The 21,755-nt window shown below is 37.6% G+C and overlaps 1 protein-coding gene across 3 annotated transcripts in view; it reads right to left on the bottom strand.

Annotated features, from left to right (window-relative positions):
* Nucleotides 1-21,755, bottom strand: part of GAS2L3 (growth arrest specific 2 like 3) — a 57,653-nt gene that overhangs the window by 26,582 nt on the left and 9,316 nt on the right. Inside the window, exons 2-4 of one of the 3 annotated variants that reach the window (XM_023207676.2) lie at nt 9,006-9,126; nt 5,974-6,021; nt 318-486 (exon numbers count right to left, since the gene is read on the bottom strand). In XM_023207676.2, coding sequence (XP_023063444.1) covers nt 318-486; nt 5,974-5,991 — 187 coding nt within the window. In that variant the 5' untranslated portion in view covers nt 5,992-6,021; nt 9,006-9,126. Of the gene's footprint in view, nt 1-317; nt 487-5,973; nt 6,022-8,411; nt 8,489-9,005; nt 9,127-21,755 lie in introns of all 3 variants that reach the window. The other 2 variants (XM_026454602.2, XM_023207754.2) reach the window with 2 other exon arrangements.

The raw sequence follows: 21,755 nt of genomic DNA, 5'->3' as shown, positions 1-21,755 counted from the left end.
AAAAAAAAAAAAAAAAAAAAAAAAAAAAAAAAAAAAATATGATTTTAATATTAACAATGAAAATGTTCATTATTCAAAGTTTATTGACCTCTTCAGTTAAATCTCAAATTTCCTACTATTCAAGACCCAAGGTTCAGGGTGAATCAGAGTATTTCCCCAGCTGAAATGTAACCTTGGTGAAAGCAAGGACACTGAATACTTCATTCTCTAGAGTATCCCCAGCATCTGTAACAGTCACTCCTTGACAAAGAGTAAGGCTCTCAATAAATACATATTGAACAAGATAATACAATTTGGGGTATTGTTTCAAGTATCACCTAATAAACCAGATAACCAGATTGATAGATCTTCTTGCATGGGCAACAGAGTGGCTTCATGCCTCACAGCTATCCACTCATCATACTGACAAACATTAGCCAATCCTGGTCCATGTCTGGGGGTCAGAGGACTCCGAGGACTTAGAGGCAGATCTTCTCCAAACCATACCTAAAGAAAAAAAAAAAAATCAATCAACTGAATGAATAAAACCTTTGCTGAAAGTCATCATAATCCACATCAATATTTAAATGATGAAGCATAAATCATACATAATAGACATATATAAAAAGCTGCTGTAGCTCACAGCAAATATATAAATTAGAAGCAAAGTATTAGTCCTGTTCTGCTGCCCAGGCTACAGTGCAGTGATGTGATCATGGTTTACTGCAGACTCGACTCCCAGGCTCAAGCAATCCTCCCACCTCAGCCTCCCAAGTAGCTGAGAGCACAGGCACATGCCACCACACCCAGCTAAGTTTTTAATTTTACGTATTGCAGAGATGTGGTTGTCCTATGTTGCCCAGGCTGGTCTTGAACTCCTGGGCTCAAGCGATCCTTCCACTTCAGACTCCCCAAAGTGCTGGGATTACAGGCACGAGCCACTGCGCCCATTCAAGACATTTTCAATATTCAATATTGTGGTCAATGTAAGAAAACCCCAAATTAATGAATGGATTCTACTATTGAGCCAAGAGGGTACAATTCAACAAATAATATTTTCCCTTCACTTGTTAGCTGAGTAAGTTTAACAAGTTACTTGACCAGAGTCTTAGTATCTTAGCTGTAAGATGAGTTACTGATTCCTGCCTTATAAAATACACCTTTGCAGCATCTGGCATTGGGCCTAGCAGATAGCAGAGACTCAATAAACATTTGTTGAATGAATGAATAAATGAATGAATGAAGCATAAATGGCATTTTGCAAGCTTCAAATCATAACAACAGTGTTATCTTTTTAAAAAATGTCTAAGTAGTTTAGTTTAAAACAAGTGGGTGGCAAACTATAGTCCATGGGGCAAATCTTGTCTCACCTGATTTTGTAAGCCCAGAAGCTAAGAATAGTTTTTACATTTTAAAATGGCTGTTATACAAGTAACTGCATAATATCTCAATTTTGCCTACTGGCCCACAGAGCATGAAATACTACCTGGCCAATTCACAGTTTAGAATAATAACTGACACTCTATAAATTTTATAATTTTATAGATGTTATAATAAACATTTGCAAAATTTTGAAATACAGTTAGAGATTCTTTAATGTAAGATTATAGAAAAGGCTGTATCAATTCTTCAGATTGTAAAAGAAGTAATCAAGTCATTATGAAGTCACTTTTTAAAACAGATATAAATATCTCTTGTCCTCCTTACTGAACAATTTACAAAGGAATATTATTAGAGCCTAAGTGAAATGCATAGGAGATTCCAAGATTGGGGTGGCTTGGAATGGAGAGTCAGAGCTTGAGTGAGGTGAGTGGGCATCCAGGTATAGGGACAGCTCTGTGCAAGATGTCAGACCCTGAGTAGGACAAAGAGGGCATCTAACAGATGCAAAGAGGGAATGTCCCAATACAGAGTGTCAGAGTCCAAGTGAGCTAAGCATCTACCCAGGGTGTGGGTGGCAGCAATAATGAGAGAACAGTAACACACATGAGGTTTTATCAAATGGGAGCCAATCTTCTCACTGAAGACAGGTGCAAATATGGAATGAGAGAAGCAAGAATGAATCCTTTGGTGTTGAATTCAAATATCTCTTATCTGAAAGCAAAGAAACTCTCAAAGAATGCCAAAAGGACACTTAAGCCAGCATGAAGGGACTTCTACTGGCTGAACTGAGGGCAATTTGAGCATTGAGATAAATAACAGAAACGGATTATACCACACTGAATAAAACAGGAAACTATGAGTTAACACAGGTATAAATGAATACACTGAAATTTTGACAAGAATGGGATTTTTACATAGTCTCAAAGTACCTGCACACAAAATACTACAAAGGGAAAAAGAGTAATTTTACAGTTCAGAAACCTGACAGACAGCATCAGAACCAAATGATGGAGGTGAACTTCATCAATAACGGGACAAATCAAAATCGTATGCCACCTGATAGGACGCAATGAGAAAAATTCCTGCCCAAGATGCATAACCTGAGTTTAGTCATGAAAAAACAACAAGTAAATCCAAATTGAGGGACATTCTACAAAATAAGTGGTCTGGAATATTCAAAATTATCAAGGTAATTAAAGACAAGCAAAGACTGAGATACTGTTCCAGCCTAATGAAGACTAAAGAGACATGAAAACTAAATGCAGCACATAATTCTGAACTGGTTATTATTGAGACAACTGGCAACACTTGAAAGTGGCCTGCGTATTAAATGGTAGTACTGCAGCAGCATTAATATCCTGATTCTGATTATTTCATTGTGGTTGTGTAGGAAGATGTCCTTGTTTTTGAGAAACACACACTAAAATATTCAGAGATAATAGAGCATTAGAGTCGTCACTTCCTCTCAAATGGCTCAGGCAAACAAATTTCTCTGTACTACACTTAACTACTCTGTAGTCTGTGATGGCTTTAAATTTTTTTTTATAAAACCAAACTTTTAAAAAAGAACTGTAAGTAAAAGGAATACCAAGTTAATCTAGTCCTTTCTTGATTTTTAAATGTAGACCATTTTCCCCTTAAAATGTATTAAGTGTATTGAGGTTCATTTGAGACAAGTCTTACTATACCAGATCAAAAGTCATAGCAATTCCACAGGTAATGCACACAAATTGGTGGTGGGGAGCGGGGGAAACTACTTCCAATCTCCTATGATGAGAAATAAAGATTTTTTTTTTAAACCCCAAGGCAAACAAAGTGAATAAACTCAAGAGGCATGCAGGGGTAGGGAAATCTAATAAAAAATAAAAAATAAAATAAAAGTAAATTTAAAAACCCTATCAAAGACAAAAAAGAAATGTAAGTTATTTAAGGGACATTTACTTCAGGAATTAGGGTAGGGATTGGGAAATGAATTCCTAAATATATGAGGATCCCATGAATAGGAAAATGATGTTATTTATTTCCCTGAATTCTCTTAAAATTATTTCCAAGGAAGTACAGTAACGCTTTACTAATTCTTCCCTTTGTAAGCATATCTTATTTCTATTATAATCCTCGGACTCAGTGTAATGCTTAGCACATAGTATTCAAACATATTTGTTCAATAATTGAGGAATAGATATTAGCAAATGACTCTTTGTACCATCAAAATCAAAATGTATCTTACAATGAATTGTATTTGACAGTCAATGGAATATGTTATTTGTCCATTAACCATCTGGTTGAGCTGAAAAAAAGCAGAGCAGATGTAAATGTTTGTCAAGGAAAGAAGAGTATAAATTAAGAGGGTGGTTTTTTAAATCATGTATGAAAATGGAGACGCTAACATTTTTTAAAAAGTCATTTTTACTTCTTGCCACATTAGAGAGAAGAGTACATGTTGGATTTTCCTATTATTGCAAGCAGACGACTTTAGTCATAACCTGGGCTAGTCAGTAGAAATTACTATTAACAGTCAGACATTAACAAAAACTGCATGTATGCAGATTGTTCTCAAGCATGCTGAAAGCTGCCATATTGTCATTAAGAGATATTTAATTCATGGGTACTCTACAGATTAACTTAGTTCTTGCACTTGCTTACATTTAGGCAAAATTTTATGCCTATGTACAAATGGGCCTTTTCACAGAGAGTGATATCATAGCCTTTGTCAGATTTTCAAATGGGACTATGACCCCAGAAAGGTCATATACTATTGTCCATTGGCTTTTATACTATATGCTTTTATACTATATGTTTATATTTATACTATATGTTTATTTATTAATGTTTATTTATTAATCAGAATGAAGGACACAGATGAATGGCAAGAAATATCTTAAACTATTAAATTAGTAAGACGTCAATTAATAACAACTATTCACTGGATGTCTCCTCTCTGCAAGACACTTAATAACCAAGTAACTGTCTAACATAATTGGCAGAAAAAGAGGTGGAAATCCTGGGAAGTCCTTACATTTAGCAGCAAAAACCTCCATGAGACATGTGAAGGGAGGATAGTCTTGGGAAAAAAAAAATCAATAAAGACAGATCTTGGAATCTGGATCAGAGAAGATTTTATGAAACCATTACACAAACTATGAAAGAATCTACCATGTTAACAAAATATAAATGTCCATTAGTGTAGAAATAAGGAAAAACATGGGCAATGTGGCAGCAATAAAAACACTCTATAAGGAATCAAGAAAATAAATGATAAGAAATTAATGACATTCCTGAGACTTGGATAAAAAGGGGATGAACAGAAGTAATCAGCTCACAAATGATTTTGAGTAATAACAGAGTTCTGAGCATATGCCAGTGGACGTGAGAGGACCCAAAGGGGAAGAATAAGACCTTTTAAGAGACAGTCATGGACTCCCCAGTCCCAAAAGGAAAAGTATGATGGAACTCTATTAGTAGAGTAGGAGATTATAGCTGCAAAGTATAGGAAGGTAGACAACAGGGTCACACGCAGGGCTGTTCTTCACCATTTGATAAATTCTCTTCTCTAGGCTGTCATCCACTGTTATATTGACAAGAGAAAGGAGAGGAGAGAAGAGAAGAAAGAGGAGGAGGAGGAAAGACTAACTGACTTTTATGACACAGGTACTACCTCCAAGTTTATATCTGGAAACTTGTATCATACCAAGGATACAACCAAACTTCTGATGTGCTTACAGGCAATATATATTCTAACAGTCCCTTTGCACATGTTATCTCATTGATTCCTCACAACTACCCTGCAAATTAATCACTATTATCCTCACCATAGAGGTAAGGAAGCAGAGACTCAGAAGTAAGATAACTTGCCAGAATCTTGGAATCACGGGGGCAGAACTAGGATCAGAACTGAAATCGAATTGATGCCAAGTTTTACTTCCCAAAGGAAATTTTATTATCAGTTGCTTGCTTCTTTCCAGGCAGACCTTCAATGTGACTTTTATTTTTAAGTTAATATTCAATCATGTTCTATTTATACAAAATAAAGAAAACCTAAAAAATAAGAATAATATAGCAAACACCAACTCTGGAAATCATTCAAATATAAGGCAATTCTGGTTGTCTCATTACACCACCCAGCTTGCACTCCTCCACAAAAAAAAAAAAAAAAAAAAAAAAAAACCATTATTTAAACCTTTAATGGCCAGTCATATACAGGCATTTATAGGGCACATGAACAACTATCTGAAATTTAAAAACATGTATTTGTTTCCACTGAAAGCTCTTTTAACTGTAAATACCTACTAAATTGTAATAGGGGAAAACCACAAAATATTCCACCTCTTTTCCCACAGTGATATATATATTTTTACACTTGTTCTTAGCCAAAAGGCCAAGAAGAGATAACCCTAAGGTATTTTTGAATTTACAAATATTCAGTATAAACAAAAGCTTAGAATTAAGTTTTTGAGAACTAGAAAGTTAAAATATAGTATTTGTTATTAAAATGTGATGCTTAAAAAAACTAGCACAGTAAGAACACTTCGTGATAATTTTATGTTTGCTAATTATTACAGTTCAATTATATTAATCTCATAATTTAAATATTTTTCCAAGAAAAAAACTTACTTGAATTGCAGGCTGCATAGTCACCTATGTTGAAATGAAACTTCTTTTCTGAAAAAAGAACAAAATATTAATATACAGTTAACAGTGGCAGTTTTGCTACTCCCCAAACCCCCAAATTACAAGATTTAGGAATGTGTTTACTCAACTGCAAATACAAAACTTTCTCTTCTAGTTAGAATAGTCTGACTATAAGAGAATTTGTATCACTCCTTGCTTTTTACTTCATAAAGAACTACTCATTTGAAAAAGGAAAACCTGAAACAGACTTTAATATAATATGTATTTTCTTGCATTAGCATCAAAGTAATTCTTGAACCATCTGGTCAGTTTTGAAAAAAAATTAACAACAAAACTTAGCTCATATAAAAGTCTCCCAGAATTTTATTTTCCCCTGTGAACTTAATGTAAATATAAATGTTACAACAACCGATATTGAAATTATCTTTTATCTGATTGTCATCAAAATCCTAACAGGTCATATGGACTTCGCATAAATTCACAAACTTGACTATAAGCTTATTCTGCTAATAAAGATAAACATCAATTTTAACTGTGAATGAAAATGCTCAATGCCTCCCCATAATAATTTTCCAAAGACAAAAAAGAAACAGCAATTTTAGCTCCAAAGTAGTATTCTTGAAATCTACATGGAAAAAAAATACTTTAATTCATTGAATTAGGTAAATACAATTCTTTCCTATATTTTCAAAGGGATAAAAGTGAAGAGTTTAAAAACATTCAACAGGATAGACTATAAAAACCTAGGATTTTTTATTGCTCATAGCAGCATAATAAGCTAGTCTATTTTTATTATAAACCACCTTTAAAATATTTTAAGAAAAAATATACAATAATTACAAAGCTAATGCTATTACTTTCCAAGAAAAAGTTATTTTTTCCTCTAAGTTATATCAGACATACCTCATGCACAGTGTCAACTATACATACCACTTTCCTTTCAGGAACATTCTTCTAGTACCAAAGTTGAACCTGAGCTAAACCATACTGAAAAGCCTAACATTCTAATACATTTTCTTTGCAGGAAGGCAAAAGACAACAGAATGTCCTTTTTGATGTCATTTTCCCTTCTCTCCACCACAGCAAAAGGCCAAAGTACAAGTGAGCATTCTTGTTATGCTTCCCACGAGTTAATTCAGTGGGGAATACATTTTCCTTTAGCATAAATAATCCTTTGTCCGCAACAAAGATCCACTTCTCGGAAGTAAGAAGCTTCCAAGACTATTTTTTAAAAACGCAGCAAAGAAGCTGCTCCTATTAAAATGGAGTTCCACATAATCAGACAAGAGCTTTAACAGTTGGAGCTGCCAGCCCAAAACAAAAGAAAGCCTAAATTATAAGGCGTCTGCAAATCAAGAACAGTGACACATTCACAAAGAAGCTATCACAAGAATGTTTAGTCGTTGCACTTTTTTATGGAAAATTCAACAAAATTAGTTTTATGAAAGAAATAAAGAATTTATGCACAATATTTGGTCACTTGAACTTTAGCAAGAGTCTTCACATACATTTTTAAAATCATTCTTCTTGCATAACAGAAAAAAATACTTTTAAGATGACAAAAATATAACCATCTGGATTAACTTTAAAAAAGAAATTCTTTAATAAAATAGTATGCAGACAAGTTATTATGTATCTTCATACATGAACATGTGCTTTTCATTGATGAGATTTTATCAGTCAATCATCAATTAAGTAATGAGTACTCACTATGTAACAGATACTAAAAACCAGTTTTTGGTATTTTCTAGTCATTCACTGTCATCTTTTCAAGGTATTTTTGTGTCTCAGGCATTTATTCCCAAGAGTAGCTTCTTAGCCCCAGTCCCCGATCTGTATCACAATCACAATTCTTGCTTCTCCTTCATTTTATTACCTATTTTCCTCTTTTCTATCATTCCCTAAAAATGTTTCATACACATCAATTACACTGAACCAGTAACACTTTATTTTGCATCTTAATTAGCAACATATTGTCCTTATTTTTTGTTTTTGTCTTTCTGTCTTTTTGAAGAAGTCTATTTCAATTCTTTGCCAACTTGAGGAAGTCTTTTCCCTTAGATTTGGCGAGTGTGAAGGAAGACCTCTCATGTAACCAAGTCTAAACTACACTCTAAACCTGTTGGGAATCTTTCACAAGACACTCTTATGCATAGATCATACAAAGTTAGGAATACTATACTTAACTTTTAAAATCCGAGGAAAATGTTGGAAACACAGAATGTGCTCATCCATCTGAAATTTGATCAGAATTTGAGCCTAACCCACTCATCTTTAAAAATTTTTTTAAAGTCATGAGGTACTCAAGATTATTTGTATTAAGGCTCTTCATTCTAATTTGACTTCAGATCATAACGGGATTAAAAACACCAACTACTGAACCGATCTTTCATCTCAAAGACATAGGCTCTGAAACTTACATATTTTCAATCCTTTCTCACGGTATACGATATGATGGGGAGAATTCAAAGTATCATGGCTCCCATCTGTTACAAATCTGAAGTCAACCAGGAAGAGTAGCAAACAAAAAATAAGCAAGGAAATAAGGTAAGTTTCTTCAGGAAAAAGAATAACATTAATTGCCATTGTGCCACATATCCATACGGCACTCAGCCACCAGATTATCGCCAAGATATACAAGCTGCAAGGGTAGGATCAAGTTGAGATCGCAGTTACTACCAAGGAAGAGAGAGGAAAATGACCCTGGGGAGGAATGCACAAGGGCCTTTCAACTGTACCAGTAAGATTTTATTTCAAGATAAGTGGTAAGAACAAAGATGTGATTATACTAGTCTGTATGCCTTTCTGTATGTCAAAATATTTCATCCTTTTCTAATGCTTCATTTAGAAAAACAGTTGAAGAATACATCCTTTCTGATTTGCTCAGAAAAAAGTTTCTTAGCTTTAAAATTCTGAGTTAAATGTTTCCTAACTGCCTAATAAAGAAAATAGAAATACTATATCTATACCAATCATATTTCATGTATTTCTTAATGTGTACTAAAATAACTCACCATAAAGACAGCAACGGGGTAGTAGAAGGTATTGAACACATCTGATTTGAATTCCAGCTCCAGAAAATACTGGCTATATGACGTTGGAGTAGTTAACTTCTCTGAGCCTCAGTGTTCTGATCTGTAAAATGAGGTATGACTATTTCCTTCTTATGGCTGCTGTAAAAATTAAATGAGATGATACCTATAAAGTACCAGATACATAATTAGCACTTAACAAATGAATTACGAAAATGGTGATGAGACGTAATTGTAGTTCATTTGATATAATTTATCTAATTAAAAAGAGATAAGAAAACAAAGCTAGTAATACTCAGATATCATTAAGCATAATTTGGAAAGCTTCTTTTACTAACACAAAAATAAATATAGTTGTAAATGTGAGTAAAAGCTTTAAAATAAACACATCATAATTGACAGGATACTCAGATAAAAATTTGTGATTGACAATTCACTTTGCTAGAATAAATATTTAGGAATTTATTTAACATAGACCCTTCATTCCCTTCAACCTGTCTCCTCAATGTCCTCTCTATCAGTTATACTTATTTCTGGGGCTATTTAACTGTTTGCACTGTAATCTTTTTTCATGTGGTATACACTCATTTATTTATTCACCTCCTTTACTGAACTAGACATCATAGGCAAGAGACACAGTGATGAACGTAAAAGACGTGTTACTGCCCTTGTGCAGCTAATACACCAGTTGAGAAGACCAAAAATAGCAAATACCTAAATGAAAACATAATTTTTTTACTTTTATTTTTTATTTTTCTACAAGTTATTGGGGTATAGGTGGTATTTGGTCACATGAGTAAGTTCTTTAGTGGTGATTTGTGAGATTTTGGTGCATCCATTACCCAAGCAGTATACACTGCACCATATATATTTATAGTCTTCTATCCCTTTTCCCCCTCCCACTCTTCCCCTCAAGTCCCCAAAGTCCATCGCATTATTCTTATGCATTTGTGTCCTCATAGCATAGCTCCCACATAACAGTGAGAACATACAATGTCTGGTTTCCCATTTGTGAGTTACTTCACTTAGAATAATAGTCTTCAATATCATCCAGGTCACTGCAAACGCTGTTAATTCGTTCCTTTTTACGGCTGTATAGTATTCTATGATAGATATATTATATATACGAGAGGGAGTGCACACAGTTTCTTTACTCATTGATTGATGGGTATTTGGGTTGTTTCCATGATTTTGCAATTGTGAATCGTGCTGCTATAAACATGCGTGTACAAGTATCTTTTTCGAATAATGACTTCTTTTCCTCTGGGACTGCTGGATCAAAAGGTAGTTCTACTTTTAGTTCTTTAAGGAATCTCCACACTGTTTGCCATAGCATCTGTACTAGTTTACATTCCCACGAGCAGTGTAGAAGTGTTCCTTGTTCACTGCATCCATGCCAACATCTACTGTTTGTTGATTTTTTGATTATGTCCATTCTTGCAGGAGTGGGGTGGTATTGCATTGTGGTTTTGATTTTCATTTCCCTGATCATTAGTGATGTTGAGCATTTTTTCTTATTTTTATTGGCCATTTTTTATCTTCTTTTGAGAACTGTCTATTCATGTCCTTAGCCCACTTTTTGATGGGATTGTTCTTCTTACTGATTTGTTTGAGTTCATTGTAGATTCTGGATATTAGTCCTTTGTCAGATGTACAGATTATGAAAATTTTCTCTCACTCTGTGGGTTGTTTGTTTACTCTGCTGACTGTTCCTTTTGCCATGCAAACTGAAAGCTCCTTAGTTTAATTAGGTTCCAGCTATTTATCTTTGTTTTATTGCATTTGCTTTTGGGTTCCTGTTCATTAAATCCTTGCCGAAGCCCATGTCTAGAAGGGTTTTTCCAATGTTATCTTCTAGCATTTTTATAGTTTCAGGTCTTAGGTTTAAATCCTTAATCCATCTGGAGTTGATTTTTGTGTAAGGTGAGAGATGAGGATCCTACATGTGGCTAGTCAATGGTCCCAGCACCATTTGTTGAAAAGGGTGTCCTTTCCCCCTCTGTATGTTTTTCTTTGCTTTGTCAAAGATCATTTGGCTGGAAGTATTTGGGTTTATTTCTGGGTTCTCTATTCTGTTCCATTTCCTATGTGCCTATTTTTGTAGCTGTACTATGCTGTTTTGGTGACTATGGCCTCATAGTATAGTTTGAAATCAGGTAGTGTGATGCCTCCAGATTTGTTTTGTTTTTTGTTTTGTTTTGTTTTGGTTTTTTGCTTACTCTTGCTTTGGCTATGCGGGCTCTTTTTTGGTTCCAAATGAATTTTAGAATTATTTTTTCCAGGCCGGGTGTGGTAGCTCATGCCTGTAATCCCTGCACTTTGGGAGGCCGAGGCAGACGGATCACAAGATCAGGAGATCGAGACCATCCTGGCTAACATGGTGAAAACCCGTCTCTACCAAAAATACAAAAAACTAGCCAGGTGTGGTTGCAGGCGCCTGTAGTCCCAGCTACTCGGGAGGCTGAGGCAGGAGAATGGCATGAACCCAGGAGGCGGAGCTTGCAGTGAGCCGAGATCGCACCACTGCACTCCAGCCTGGATGACAGAGCAAGACACTGTCTCAAAAAAAAAAAAATTGTTTTTTCTAATTCTGTGCAGAATGATGGTGGTATTTCAATGGGGAATTTGTAGATTGCTTTTGGCAGTATGGTCATTTTCACAATATTGAGTCTACTCATCCATGAGCATGGGATTTATTTCCATTTGTTCGTGTTGTCTATGATTTGTTTCAACAGTGTTTTGTAGTTTCCTTGTAGAAGTCCTTGACTCTTTGGTTAGGTATATTCTTTTTTTTTTTTTCCAGCTATTATAAAAGGGGTTGAGTTCTTGATTTTATTCTCTGCTTGGTTGCTGCTGGTGTATAGAAAAGCTACTGATTTGTGTGCATTAAGCTTGTATCCAGAAAGCTTGCTGAATTTTTTTATTGTGGTGGGAAGTCAGGGACCCCAAATGGAGGGACCGGCTGGAGCCGCAGCAGAGGAACATAAATTGCGAATATTTCATATTAATATGGACATTTATCAGTTCCCAAATAATACTTTTATAATTCCTTATTGCCTGTCTTTACTTTAATCTCTTAATCCTGTTATCTTCATAAGCTGAGGATGTACATCACCTCAGGACCACTATAATAATTGTGTTAACCGTACAAATTGATTGTAAAACGTGTTTGAACAATATGAAATCAGTGCACCTTGAAAAAGAACAGAATAACAGCGATTTTTATGGAACAAGGGAAGACAACCATAAGGTCTGACTGCCCGCAGGGTCAGGCAAAAACAGTCATATTTTTCTTCTTGCAGAGAGCCTATAAACGGATGTGGAAGTAGGAAAGATATCGCTAAATTATTTTCCTAGCAAGGAATATTAATATTAATACTCTGGAAAAGGAATGCGCTCCAGGGGGGAGGTCTATAAATGGCTGCTCTGGGAATGTCTGTCTTACGCGTTTGAGGTAAGGACTGAGGTATGTCTCCTGCAGAACCCTCAAGCTTACTAGGGTGAGGAAAAACTCTGCCCTGGTAAATTTGTGGTCAGACTGGTTCTCTGCTCTCGAACCCTGTTTTCTGTTGTTTAAGATGTTTATCAAGACAATATGTGCACCACTGAACATAGACCCTTATCAGTAGTTCTGCTTTTCCCCTTTGTCCTGTTCCCTCAGAAGCATGTGACCTTTGTTAGACCCTTATCAGCAGTTCTGCTTTTTGCCCTTTGAAGCATGTGATCTTTGTACCTACTCCCTGTTCTTATACTCCCTCCCCTTTTGAAACCCTTAATAAAAACTTGCTGATCTGAGACTCAGGCAGGCATCCTGGTCCTACTGATAAGTGATGTCACCCCCGGCAGCCCAGCTGTAAAATTCTTCTCTTTGTACTCTCTTTACTTCTCAGCCAGCCAACACTTACAGAAAATAGAAAGAACCTACCTTGAAATATTGGGGGCGGGCAGGTTCCCCCAATATTTTATCTGTTCTAGGAGCTTTCTGGAAGAGTCCTTAGGGTTTTCAAGGTAAACAATCATATCAGCAATCAGTAACAGTTTGATTTCCTCTTTACTGATTTGAATGCCCTTTCTTTTTTTTTTTTTTTTCTTTTTTGAGACGGAGCCTTGCTCTGTTGCCCAGGCTGAAGTGCAGTGGTGCGATCTCAGCTCACTGCAAGCTCCGCCTCCTGGGTTCCAGTCATTCTCCTGCCTCAGCCTCCCGAGTAGCTGGGACTACAGGTGCCTGCCACCACACCCGGCTAGTTTTTTGTATTTTTAGTAGAGACGGGTTTTCACCATGTTAGCCAGGATGGTCTTGATCTCCTGACCTCATGATCCACCGGCCTTGGCCTCCCAAAGTGCTGGGATTATAGGCATGAGCCACCATGCTCAGCCTGGATGCCCTTTATTTCTTTCTCTTGTCTCATTGCTCTGGATAGGACTTCCAGTGCTGTGTTGAAGAGAAGTGGTCAGAGTGGGCATCCTTGTTCTAGTTCTCAGAGGGAATGCTTTCAACTTTTCCCCTTTCAGCATTACGTTGGATGTGGGTTTGTCATAGATGGCTTTTATTATATTAAGGTATGCCCTTTGTATGCAGATTTTGCTGAGAGTTTTAATCATAAAGGGATGCTGGGTTTTGCCTAATGCTTTTTCTCCTCCATCTACTGAAATGATCATGTGATTTTTGCTTTTAGTTCTGTTTATGTGTTGTATCACATTTACTGACTTGCATATGTTAAACCATCCCTGTGTCCCTGGTATGAAACCCACTTGATCATGGTGGTTTACCTTTTTGATATGTTGTTGGATTCAGTTAGCTAGTATTTTGTCAAGGATTTTAGTGTCTATGTTTGTTAAGGATATCAGTCTGTAGTTTTCTTTTTTGGTTATGTCCTTTCCTGGATTTGGTATTAGGGTGATGCTGGCTTCATAGAATGAGTTGGGAAGGGTTCCTTCCTTCTCTATCTTGTGGAATTGTGTCAAAAGGATTGGTACCAATTCTTCTTTGAATGTCTGGTAGAGTTCTGCTGTGAATCCATCTGGACCTGGACTTCTTTTTTGTTGGTAATTTCTTAATTACCATTTAAATCTCACTGTTACTGGTCTGTTCAGGGTATCTAATTCTTCCTGTTTTAAGCTAGGAGGATTGTATTTTTCCAGTAATGTTTCCATCTCTTCTAGGTTTTCTAGTTTATGTGCATAAAAGTGTTCACAGTAGCCTTGAATGATCTTTTGTATTTCAGTGTTGCCAGTTGTAATATCTCCTGTTTTGTTTCTTAGTGAGGTGATTTGGATTTTTTCTCTTCTTTTTTTGATTAATCTTGCTAATGGTCTATCAATTTTATTTATCTTTTCAAAGAACCAGCTTTTTGTTTCATTCATCTTTCGTATTTTTTTGTTTCAATTTCATTTAGTTCTGCTACGATCTTGGTTATTTCCTTTCTTCTGCTGGGTTTGGGTTTGGTTTGTTCTTGTTTCTCTAGTTCCTTGAGGTGTGACCTTACAGTATTAGTTTGTGCTCTTTCAGCCTTTTTGATATACACGTTTAGGACTATGAATTTTCCTCTTAGCACTACCTTTGCTGTATCCCAGAGGTTTTGATAGGTTGTGTCACTACTGTTCTGTTCAAATAACATTTAAATTTCCATCTTGATTCGTTTTTGACCCAATGCTCATTCAGGAGCAGGCTATTGAGTTTTCATGTGTTTGCATAGTTTTGAAGGTTCCTTTTGGAGTTGATTTCTAGTTTTATTCCACTGTGGTCTGACAAAGTGCTTGATATAATTTCAATTTTCTTAAATTTATTGAGGCTCGTTTTATGCCCTACTATATGGTCTATCTTGGAGAAAGCTCCATGCACTGTTGAACAGAATGTGTATTCTGTCTGCTGTTATTGGATGAAATGTTCTGTATATATTTGTTAAGTCCATTTGTCCCAAGGTATACTTTAAATCCATTGTTTCTTGGTTGATTTTCTGTCTTGATGACCAGTCTAGTGCTGTCAGTGGTTTATTGAAGTCCCTCACTAGGTATTATCCTAAATGCATTGGATCCACTAATGAATTTTAACTAAGAGAGTAGTGACATGATCTAATTCACAGTTTTAAAAGAAATCTGAGGAAGAGAGAGAAATAGTGGAGTGAAACAGGGACGTGTTTAACAAAGAAAAGGGGAGAAAAGTGGATGAAGATGTAGGAAAAAGAACTAGGGGAAACAGTGAGAAAAGGAGAAACAAGTAGGGGTAGAAAAGGTGAGAGCCAAAGAAACACACACAGAAAAAATTAGTCAGCATGGTGGCACACACCTGTAGTTCCAGCTACTAGGGAAGCTGAGACAGGAGAATCGCTTGAACCCGGGAGGCAGAGGTTGCAGTGAGCCGAGGTTGCGCCAGCCTGGGTGACAGAGTGAGACTCTGTTTCAAATAAATAAATGACTAAAGTTGCTGTGTAGGCAGAGGTTCCAAGTTAACAGGACAATAGCTCTGCCAAGGGGCAAGGATTCTGATAAATAAGCTACTCAGGAATTCATACAACCGCCCCAGTGGGCATAAACATTTTTACATCTTAAATAAACTCCATGTGTGGTAGACAGAATCATGGCTCTCAAAGTTATCTACATCCTAATCCTCAGAACCTGTGAATATGTGACCTTACAAGGCAAATGGGACCTTTTAGATTAATTAAGGATCTTGAGATGGGAGATTTTCCTGGTGGACCCACTGTAGTCCAGGAGTTCCTGTAAGAGGGATGCAGAGCTGCTCTGCCTATGGAGTAGTCATTCTTTATTCCTTTACTTTCTTAATAAATTTTCTTTTGCTTTACTCTATGGACTTGTCCCAAATTCTTTCTTGCATGAGATCCAAGAACCCTCTCTTGGGGGTAAAGAAAAACAAGAGGGATGTACAAAGGTCAGACTCACTGAAGGTGATGTGAGGCCAGCTGCAGAGAGACAGGAGGAGAAGTCATGATGGAAGAGCATCAGAGAGAGATCTGAGGTGCTACGCTTGTAGCTGTGAAGATGGAGGAGGGAGCCAAGGAATATGCAGTTGTCAGTGGAAACTGGGAAAGGAACTCTCCCTTGGAGGCTTCAAACCCAGCACAACCCTGTCAGCACCTTTTAGCACTGAAAGACCCTGAGTTCTGACTGCTAAACCATAAGATAATGAATCTGCGTTGTCTTAAACCACTAAATTTGTGGTAATTTGTTATAGCCGTAACTAGAAGCTGATACACATCTGCTTTTTTGTTGTTGCTGTTTTTGTCATTCTGGTCTTTATTTTTGGACATGTAGCATGTTTCAACAAATTAGTTTGTCATGGGCAACCTTTGAAACATCAAAAGAAATATATTTTTCATAAATTCCTTGTCAGTGTAAATTAACTTTCAAATCAATGTAAGTAGCAGGGTAGAACAATGTGTTTCCAAATACTGACCAGTGTAACACTGAGTTACAATTTAGGTATCTATCAGGCCTCGGAGCCCAAGCTAAGCCATCACATATCCCCTGTGACCTGCACGTATACATCCAGATGGCCTGAAGCAACTGAAGAACCACAAAAGAAGTGAAAATAGCCAGTTCCTGCCTTAACTGATGACATTCCACCATTGTGATTTGTTCCTGCCCCACCCTAACTGATCAATTGACCTTGTGACATTCCTTCTGGACAATGAGTCTCAGAAATTCCCCACCAGCACCTTGTAACCCCCGCCCCTGCCCACAAGGGAAAAACTGCCTTTGACTGTAATTTTCCACTACCTACCCAAATCCTACAAAACTGCCCCACCCTTATCTCCCTTTGCTGACTCCTTTTTCAGACTCAGTCAGCCGGCACCCAATGATTAAAAAGGTTTACTGCTTACACAAAGCCTGTTTGGTGGACTCTTTACATGGATACGCTTGACAGTATCTAGGAAAGTTGAAAATTAAGATTTATCTAAAACAAATTTACTTCCATTTGTTTTCTTTAAAAAAAAAAAGAAAAAGATTTTAATTTGCAAGTTATATATTTTACATGCAAAGGCCGCTAACTTTAACTCTCATTTCCATCTCAAATGAATGACAATTTAAAAATTAAATGACAATTTTTAAAAATTAAGCAAAAACTAAGGAAAAAACGGTGGTGTGCCTTTAAAACCTGTTGAGTAGAATAAATAAAAACCAAATGTTATAGTTTCTCACTTTAGCATGAATATTAGAAGTGGTTATTTCATGTTTATATGTGAGTTCCTATGCATAAAAATCGCAATAAGACTGAATGATTTAGATCAGTCTATTTTTCTCCAACAAAAGAGCTCCTTAACTTCTATATATTAAAAACTGCACTCTTGCTTTTGCATTTTACTGCAAACAAAACACAAATATATTTCATTTTATATCAGTACAACCAGTTAATAGATCTGTTACTTTTTAAAAAGTAGTAAGTTTTGTGAACTTTGTCATTTTTTAAAATCCTACACAGAATCACAATACTGACAGAATCTATCTAGTGCACCCACAAATGCCTCCTTGTTTTGATGTCACAGTCCTTTCCTCACAAAAACCTTAAAAGTTCAAAGAATAGAGGGCGGCGGAGCAAGATGGCCGAATAGGAACAGCTCCAGTTTCCAACTCCCAGCGCGAGCGACACAGAAGACCGGTGATTTCTGCATTTTCAACTGAGGTACTGGGGTCATCTCACTGGGGAGTGCGGGACAATCAGTGCTGGTCAGTTGCTGCAGCCCGACCAGCGAGAGCTGAAGCAGGGCGAGGCATCGCCTCCCCTGGGAAGCACAAGGGGGAAGGGAATCTCTTTTCCTAGCCAGGGGAACTGAGACACACAACACCTGGAAGGTCAGGTAACTCCCACCCCAATACTGCACTTTAAGCAAACGGGCACACCAGGAGAATATATCCCACACCTGGCCGGGAGGGTCCCACGCCCACGGAGCCTCCCTCCTTGCTAACACAGCAGTCTGCGGCAATCTAACCGCAAGGCAGCAGCGAGGCTGGGGAAGGGGCGCCCGCAATTGCTGAGGCTTAAGTAGGTAAACAGAGCCGCTGGGAAGCTCGAACTGGGTGGAGCTCACAGCAGCTCAAGGAAACCTGCCTGTCTCTGTAGACTCCACCTCTGGGGACAGGGCACAGTTAACAACAACAACAAAAGCAGCAGAAACCTTTGCAGATGCAAACGACTCTGTCTGACAGCTTTGAAGAGAGCAGTGGATCTCCCCACATGGAGGTTGAGATCTGAGAAGGGACAGACTGTCTGCTCAAGTGGGTCCCTGACCCCTGAGTAGCCTAACTGGGAGACATCCCCCACTAGGGGCAGTCTGACATCCCACACCTCACAGGGTGGAGTACACCTCTGAGAGGAAGCTTCCAAAGTAAGAATCAGACAGGTACACTCCCTGTTCAGCAATATTCTATCTTCTGCAACCTCTGCTGCTGATACCCAGGCAAACAGGGTCTGGAGTGGACCTCAAGCAATCTCCAACAGACCTACAGCTGAGGGTCCTGACTGTCAGAAGAAAAACTATCAAACAGGAAGGACACCTATACCAAAACCCCATCAGTATGTCACCATCATCAAAGACCAGAGGCAGATAAAACCACAAAGATGGGGAAAAAGCGGGGCAGAAAAGCTGGAAATTCAAAAAATAAGAGCGCATCTCCCTCTGGAAAGGAGCACAGCCCATCGCCAGCAACGGATCAAAGCTGGTCAGAGAATGACTTTGACGAGATGAGAGAAGAAGGCTTCAGTCCAGCAAACTTCTCAGAGCTAAAGGAGGAATTACGTACCCAGCGCAAAGAAACTAAAAATCTTGAAAAAAGAGTGAAGAATTGACAGCTAGACTAATTAACACAGAAGGTCATAAATGAAATGACAGAGATGAAAACCATGACACGAGAAATATGTGACAAATGCACAAGCTTCAGTAACCGACTCGATCAACTGGAAGAAAGAGTATCAGCGATTGAGGATCAAATGAATGAAATGAAGCGAGAAGAGAAACCAAAAGAAAAAAGAAGAAAAAGAAATGAACAAAGCCTGCAAGAAGTATGGGATTATGTAAAAAGACCAAATCTACGTCTGATTGGGGTGCCTGAAAGTGAGGGGGAAAATGGAATCAAGTTGGAAAACACTCTTCAGGATATCATCCAGGAGAACTTCCCCAACCTAGTAGGGCAGGCCAACATTCAAATTCAGGAAATACAGAGAACGCCACAAAGATACTCCTCCAGAAGAGCAACTCCAAGACACATAATTGCCAGATTCACCAAAGTTGAAATGAAGGAAAAAATCTTAAGGGCAGCCAGAGAGAAAGGTCGGGTTACCCACAAAGGGAAGCCCACCAGACTAACAGCAGATCTCTCGGCAGAAACTCTACAAGCCAGAAGAGAGTGGGGGCCAATATTCAACATTCTTAAAGAAAAGAATTTTCAACCCAGAATTTCATATCCAGCCAAACTAAGTTTCATAAGTGAAGGAGAAATAAAATCCTTTACAGATAAGCAAATGCTTAGAGATTTTGTCACCACCAGGCCTGCCTTACAAGAGACCCTGAAGGAAGCCCTAAACATGGAAAGGAACAACCGGTACCAGCCATTGCAAAAACATGCAAAAATGTAAAGACCATCAAGGCTAGGAAGAAACTGCATCAACTAATGAGCAAAATAACCAGTTAATATCATAATGGCTGGATCAAGGTCACCCATAACAATATTAACCTTAAATGTAAATGGACTAAATGCTCCAATTAAAAGACACAGACTGGCAAACTGGATAAAGAGTCAAGACCCATCAGTCTGCTGTATTCAGGAGACTCATTGCACATGCAGAGACATACATAGGCTCAAAATAAAGGGATGGAGGAAGATCTACCAAGCAAATGGAGAACAAAAAAAAGCAGGGGTTGCAATCCTATTCTCTGATAAAACAGACTTTAAACCATCAAAGATCAAAAGAGACAAAGAAGGCCATTACATAATGGTAAAGGGATCAATTCAACAGGAAGAGCTAACTATCCTAAATATATATGCACCCAATACAGGAGCACCCAGATTCATAAAGCAAGTCCTTAGAGACTTACAAAGAGACTTAGACTCCCATACAATAATAATGGGAGACTTCAACACTCCACTGTCAACATTAGACAGATCAACGAGACAGAAAGTTAACAAGGATATCCAGGAATTGAACTCATCTCTGCACCAAGCGGACCTAATAGACATCTATAGAACTCTCCACCCCAAGTCAACAGAATATACATTCTTCTCAGCACCACATCACACTTATTCCAAAATTGACCACATAATTGGAAGTAAAGCACTCCTCAGCAAATGTAAAAGAACAGAAATTATAACAAACTGTCTCTCTGACCACAGTGCAATCAAACTAGAACTCAGGACTAAGAAATTCAATCAAAACCGCTCAACTACATGGAAACTGAACAACCTGCTCCTGAATGACTACTGGGTACATAACGAAATGAAAGCAGAAATAAAGATGTTCTTTGAATCCAATGAGAACAAAGATACAACATACCAGAATCTCTGGGACACATTTAAAGCAGTATGTAGAGGGAAATTTATAGCACTAAGTGCCCACAAGAGAAAGCAGGAAAGATCTAAAATTGACACTCTAACATCACAATTAAAAGAACTAGAGAGGCAAGAGCAAACACATTCAAAAGCTAGCAGAAGGCAAGAAATAACTAAGATCAGAGCAGAACTGAAGGAGATAGAGACACAAAAAACCCTCCAAAAAATCAATGAATCCAGGAGTTGGTTTTTTGAAAAGATCAACAAAATTGACAGACCGCTAGCAAGGCTAATAAAGAAGAAAAGAGAGAGGAATCAAATAGACGCAATAAAAAATGATAAAGGGGATATCACCACCGACCCCACAGAAATACAAACTACCATCAGAGAATACTATAAACACCTCTACGCAAATCAACTAGAAAATCTAGAAGAAATGGATAATTTCCTGGACACTTACACTCTTCCAAGACTAAATCAGGAAGAAGTTGAATCCCTGAATAGACCAATAGCAGACTCTGAAATTGAGGCAATAATTAATAGCCTACCAACCAAAAAAAGTCCAGGACCAGATGGATTCACAGCTGAATTCTACCAGAGGTACAAGGAGGAGCTGGTACCATTCCTTCTGAAACTATTCCAATCAATAGAAAAAGAGGGAATCCTCCCTAACTCATTTTATGAGGCCAACATCATCCTGATACCAAAGCCTGGCAGAGACACAACAAAAAAAGAGAATTTTAGACCAATATCCCTGATGAACATTGATGCAAAAATCCTCAATAAAATACTGGCAAACCGGATTCAGCAGCACATCAAAAAGCTTATCCACCATGATCAAGTGGGCTTCATCCCTGGGATGCAAGGCTGGTTCAACATTCGCAAATCAATCAACGTAATCCAGCATATCAACAGAACCAAAGACAAGAACCACATGATTATCTCAATAGATGCAGAAAAGGCTTTTGACAAAATTCAACAGCCCTTCATGCTAAAAACGCTCAACAAATTCGGTATTGATGGAACGTACCTCAAAATAATAAGAGCTATTTATGACAAACCCACAGCTAATATCATACTGAATGGGCAAAAACTGGAAAAGTTCCCTTTGAAAACTGGCACAAGACAGGGATGCCCTCTCTCACCACTCCTATTCAACATAGTGTTGGAAGTTCTGGCTAGGGCAATCAGGCAAGAGAAAGAAATCAAGGGTATTCAGTTAGGAAAAGA

The sequence above is a fragment of the Piliocolobus tephrosceles genome, chromosome 10 (genome assembly GCF_002776525.5).
Source record: "Piliocolobus tephrosceles isolate RC106 chromosome 10, ASM277652v3, whole genome shotgun sequence".
In the NCBI taxonomy this organism is placed as follows: Eukaryota; Metazoa; Chordata; class Mammalia; order Primates; family Cercopithecidae; genus Piliocolobus; species Piliocolobus tephrosceles.
This window is presented reverse-complemented; position numbering and strand designations above follow the sequence as displayed.